This window comes from Microtus ochrogaster, unplaced genomic scaffold, assembly GCF_000317375.1.
Source record: "Microtus ochrogaster isolate Prairie Vole_2 unplaced genomic scaffold, MicOch1.0 UNK41, whole genome shotgun sequence".
Classification (NCBI taxonomy): domain Eukaryota; kingdom Metazoa; phylum Chordata; class Mammalia; order Rodentia; family Cricetidae; genus Microtus; species Microtus ochrogaster.
Genome location: NW_004949139.1, coordinates 1,928,578 through 1,934,249, shown reverse-complemented (window position 1 = coordinate 1,934,249; position 5,672 = coordinate 1,928,578). Strand labels below are relative to the sequence as shown.

General features: G+C 41.7%; 1 protein-coding gene across 3 annotated transcripts in view; it reads left to right on the top strand.

The window, feature by feature from the left end:
* Positions 1-5,672, top strand: part of Rnf121 (ring finger protein 121) — a 60,376-nt gene that overhangs the window by 36,238 nt on the left and 18,466 nt on the right. For 2 of the 3 annotated variants that reach the window (XM_026790125.1, XM_005368812.3), the window contains exon 4: positions 5,395-5,549. In XM_026790125.1, coding sequence (XP_026645926.1) covers positions 5,395-5,549 — 155 coding nt within the window. The remainder of the gene's footprint in view (positions 1-5,394; positions 5,550-5,672) is intronic. The other variant, XM_026790126.1, reaches the window with a different exon arrangement.

The window sequence follows — 5,672 nt, the reverse complement described above, 5'->3', positions numbered from 1 at the left end:
TAGCTCTGTAGACCAGGCTGGTCTCGAACTCACAGAGATCTGCCTGCCTCTGCCTCCCGAGTGCTGGGATTAATGGCATGCGCCACCACCGCCCGGCTCAAGCCTGACTCTCTTGACCTGTGAGTATTTCTAATGATTTCACTGACACACATAACGTCTGGTCCTCATTCTGCACATAGGATTCCAAGGTATGAAATTTTTCCATTAAGGATAACTTCTTATCCTTGGATATCATTTGGATGGCGTGCAGATTGCCTTCCTTCAGAGATATTCTATCTGCTAACTTATAACTTTTTAACAGATTTTGATTGCCAAATTCAACAGTATGAATCCTTTCAGATAATTTCTCAGTACCCTTTGACATGTATTGAATTTTGTTTGTCAAATTGTTACCATTTTTAATGGTATTAATTTTTCATCTAACTTTTGATTTTTGATTTTATTAATCTGGTCAGCTAGTTCATTATTTGTCTATAAAGACTGTATTGTTTCTAAAAGTGCCTGATTCTTGGCTCTGTTATCAAACTATTTTCTTAAGGATATAATATGAAAAACAAAGCTAAGTTCCAGTATCCAATAAATTGATGCATCAGAAAAACCATATAAGCCTTGCAGAATACCATCCATAGTATAAGCAAAAGGGTTATTAATTCCTAGATGGTAATATTGTCTGCAATTATGTAACTTTCAAATTTATTGATTTATTTATTAACCAAATAAAGTTGCCTCCATTATGAGATTTCAGTCAATTGTTGTAGATGTAATAATCTTTATTAGCCAGCAGGTGTTGCAGTCGCAGGTGCATGGCAGAGAGACACAACCAGTGGGGACATGAATAGTCCCGCTCGGTTCCACATTGGCACCAACAGCAATTAAATCAATTCTGTACATGAAGAGAGGTTTTTGGTGGCCAGAATATCAGAACATTAAGGAACTCAGAGCTAGAGAGCAATGAGCCATGCAGCAGGGAAAGAGGGGGTGAGGGACATGGATGGACACAATGGTACGTGTGCCAGGGAAATTGCCATGTCATCACATGGTAGCTCCACTGTGGTGGGGTTTGACCAAACAAACAAACCGCTTAGCAGGTGGAATCAAGCCATACGGGTAGGGGTGGGAGACCTTTAGGGCTGGTCCTGGAATTCACATGGGTACCAGATGTAGATGGATGCTATAAAGTAGAATCACACTAGCTCAGAATTGAGTAAAATAAAGGCTTTTCATTTAGGGACAGATCACAGTCCTCTGCATAAGCGGGGAACAGGAACCAATCCAATAGCAGCAGCAGCAGCAGCAGCAGCAGCGAGAGAGAGAGAGAGAGAGAGAGAGAGAGAGAGAGAGAGAGAGAGAGAGAGAGAAGTCATATGCTGGGAGGGGAGAACATATTCCTGCAAGTTGTCCTCTGACCTACACACACACATGATACATTTTTTTTTAAATAAAAAAATGTCAGACATGGTGGCACACTGCTTTTAATCCCAGCACTGAGCAGAGAGAGCCCGGTGGATCTCTATGATTTCAAGCCAGCCTGGTCTGTTCCAGAACAGTGGGCCACACAGTGAAACTGTTTCAAAAAGAAAAAGTTAAAATTTTCTTTTCATAATTTACAGTATCTTGGCACAAGTATTATTTATAATTCATTCCTTAATCCCCTCATTAGCTTAGCCCACAGCCTGTTCAGTTCCTTTGTTTGGCAGAATTCTACAGAATATGTTTTTCCCCTACTGAGATTTTTATGCCTGTACTGATTTGTTTCTGGTGCAGCTTGTCCTATACTGTGTATGAAAAAAACCCATGTATTTTATGATACATTGTTGTGTAGTGTGTACTCTCTGAAATTCAGAGGAAAACCAAATTCAGTGATTTAACAGTGCCAACCCCATTTAATTAACTAGCTATTGTCCAGACGACAGTAATGCTGTTTCTCCTCTGGCCTTTCAGACTTGTGTTGGCCCCAAAGTCAGTGTTCTTCAGAACTCATTCATTGTTTATGTAGTTTTTCTTGACAGGGTTTGTCTTAGTTAGGGTTTCACTAGGAAGAGACGCCTTGACCACGGCAACTCTTAGAAAGGAAAATGTTTCATTGGGTGATTTACAGTTTCAGATGTTTAGTCCATTTTCATCAGGATGGGATATGGTGGTATGCAGGCAGACATGGTGCTGAAGAAGGAACTAAATCTTGGTCCTGCAGGCAACAGGAAGTGAACTGAGACACTGGACATGACTTGAATATATATATTCAAATCCCTCAAATTCCACCTCCACCAAAGTCACCCCTACTAGTGCCATTCTCTATGAACTTATGGGAGCCAGTTACTTTCATTTACATTCCAACTACCACAGATTTTTTTTGTATTGGTTTTTTTAAATTTGTCTCTTTCTACTTTAAACTTTTCTAGGTGACTCCGCCTGTAGTTCTAGCACATGGGAGGCAGAGGCAGGCGTATCTCTGAGTTTGAGGCCAGCCTGGTCTACAGAGCAAGTTCCAGGACAGCCAGGATGGCACAGAGAAACTGTGCCTCAAAGAACTTAAGCAAACGTATATATATATATATATATATATATATATATATATATATATATATATATATATATATATATATATATTCAAGGGAAAAAAAACAGAGTAGGATGGCTGCTTCTGTACCATACACCATATCCCAGATGTTCAAAGCCTGGAAGAGCAGGAATTCCTCTTCTTTCTTTACAGAAGGTAGCATGGCCAGACCTTTTGGTGTAATTCTGTGCTAGTGTCTGTGTCTGCTGTTTGTCCACAGTCCCAGTGAGCCTGTGAAAGCAGACAGTGAAGAGCAAGACCCCTTCTTCTCACTCTCAGTTTGAGTCTTTGCTTGTTTGATACCATGTCTTTTCTTGGCCTTTCCCAGTGTTTCTTTTGTTATTGTTGGTTTGTTTTTCAAGACAGTGTTTCTCTCTTTAGCCCTGACTGTCCTGGAACTTGGTCAGTAGACCAGACTGGCCTTGAACTCAGAGATCCACCTGCCTCTGCCTACCAAGGGTGTGTGCCTACCACCAGGCTCCTCTCTGTCCTAATCTGTAAAATAATACTTAAACACTAAGGCAGGGACTTTGGAAGGTGGCTCAGTAGGTCAAGTATTTGCTGAGGAAGCATGAGGATCTCAGCTTGGATCCCTAGCACCCAAATAGAAGCCAGGAATGTCGTCATGCTTCTGTGGTCCTCAAGCTGAACCCTGGGCCTCACTGACGTTCTAGCCAGTCCACCTAAAAAGTGGGCTCCAGGTTCATTGAAACAGGGTTTCAATAAATAAGGCAGAGGAGAAGATAAGGGAAGATACTAGATGCCAACCTCTGGCTTCACACGTGTTTTCAGACACAGGTGAGCACACCTGCATACATTATACATGGACCACATACATATACACGAATTAAGGGCATAGGAACTAAGTTTATATGTATGAAAATGGCTTAAGAGGGAGGCAGGAACAGTTGCTAGCATGTACAACACCCGGAGTTCCATTTCCAGCATTCCCTAGACCAGGTATAGGTGTATCACGTGCAGTCCCAGCACTTGGGAGGTGGAGACAAGAGCATTAGAAGTTCAGGGTCAGTGTAGGATAAATGAGACCCTTGCTCAAAAAAAAAATTTATATATATATATATATATTGAAACTCATTACTTTGTATACTAACTAAAAACAAATAAATAAATGAAAACAGAAAAGAATTTCTGAGAAACAGATAAAAACCAACTAGGTATTTTCTGACCATAGAAGACTAAGAGAGAAGTAAACTGAAGCTCTGTGCTGTGCCACTCACGGTAGCAGCTACCAGTCTTGTGACTTAGGAGCGCTTGAAATGTGCTGTTAATGCTGATCTGGTTTCAAAGTCCAAAATAAGTAAAATAATGAATGATTTTAGCATTTTGTGGTTGGGGATATTTCTCACAGGTAGTCATGAACAAGGTCCTGAGATCACTACCCAGCGCAAATAGTGACATTAATGTTTTGTGTATGCTGAAATATTTTTTACATGTGAGAATATTTAAGGTATATTGAGCTAAGTAAAACATGTTATTAAAATTAATATCACTTGTATTTTTTTTAATGTTGAAAAAAATTTAAATTGGGGGCTGGAGAGATGGCTCAGCGGTTAAGAGCATTGCCTGCTCTTCCAAAGGTCCTGAGTTCAATTCCCAGCAACCACATGGTGGCTCACAACCATCTGTAATGAGGCCTGCAGGAAAAATACTGTACACATAATAAACAAATAAATAAATATTTAAAAAAATTTAAATTGTATATGTGACTTACATTATATTTAAAGTCTAGAAAATCCCAAAGGAAATTTATTTATCTATTTATTGAGACCAGGCTGGCCTCAAACTCAACTCACCGATCCACCTGCCTCTCCCTCCCGAGTGCTGGGATTGAAGGTGTGCTGTTCTGAGAGCTGTTTCGTGCATTTGTACCTTCCCCTAACAAGTGTGATAGGCAGTGCTGGGGTTGGAGTGCTGAGGGCCTGGGTCAAACCTGCGGCGCTCAGCAACACTTGACTGCTGAGCTAGGTTTATGTCCTCAGACCATTTGCACTGCTCTGAGACAGGTTCTCACCAAGTTGCCTAGATTGGCCTTGAACTAGCAGTGCTCCTGCAGCAGCCTCCTGAGCAGTGGGGACTGCAGACCTGTGCCTGTAGGCTGCACAGATAGGTACTACTGAAGAGGAAATGTGTCTCTCTGCTAGGGAATTTTACTTCAGTCTAGTCTTGCTTTGCTTTTAACTTATTTGTCCAAATTTATTGATGCCTCTTGTGTTCTAGTTCCCTGGCATCACTTTGTACTGTATGTAGTAAATAGGTGAATACGGCCTCGTTGTTAACCAAGAGTGAGCTCAAGACTTGTTTCATGTAGCCAAGCACCGCAGATAATCCTGAGTGGGAGTTAGACCAAAGGCTCTGGATGTGTGAAAGGCGGGAAGGCTAAGTACCCGAGGGGAAGCATGGGTCTCTTCCAGTTTTCCTCGTAGGTGCAGAGGACCTAACAAAAAAAGTTGGAGCAGCTTGGTAAGAGGTAGCAAGATCTCAATGGAAAGGAAAGTGTATGTCTGGCATAGTTTAGTGAGGATGAAATGGGAGAGTCAGGTGTTGTGCCCGCTTTCTAATTTTGATCACACTTACGGAGGTGCATTACACAAAACCGAGATGTAACTGGGTTTGGTGGCATATGTCTTTAATCTCAGCCCTCGGGAGGCAAAGGAAGACAAGTCACGTGTGTTCCAAGCCTGCTTAAGGATACACAGTGAGACCTGTTTCAAAACAACAACAATTGGAAATGTAAGAGAAGATAGGCTACACATAGAGCTTTCTGGATGGGCCTGCAGGGGGCAGTCTGGAGCTGAAGTGCTTGTGTTTTGTTTCAGATGGTGACCCTCTTTCAGATGTGGGTTGTTCCCCTCTATTTCACAGTGAAGCTGCACTGGTGGAGGTTCTTGGTGATCTGGGTCTTCTTCTCTGCTGTCACGGCCTTAGTCACCTTCCGAGCCACACGGAAACCTCTTGTACAAACAACACCAAGGTAAGAATTTGGGTAAAGCCTGGTTTTCTCTCTGTGTCTTTCTTCTTCTTCTTCTTCTTCTTCTTCTTCTTCTTCTTCTTCTTCTTCTTCTTCTTCTTCTTCTTCCTCTTCCTCCTCCTCCTC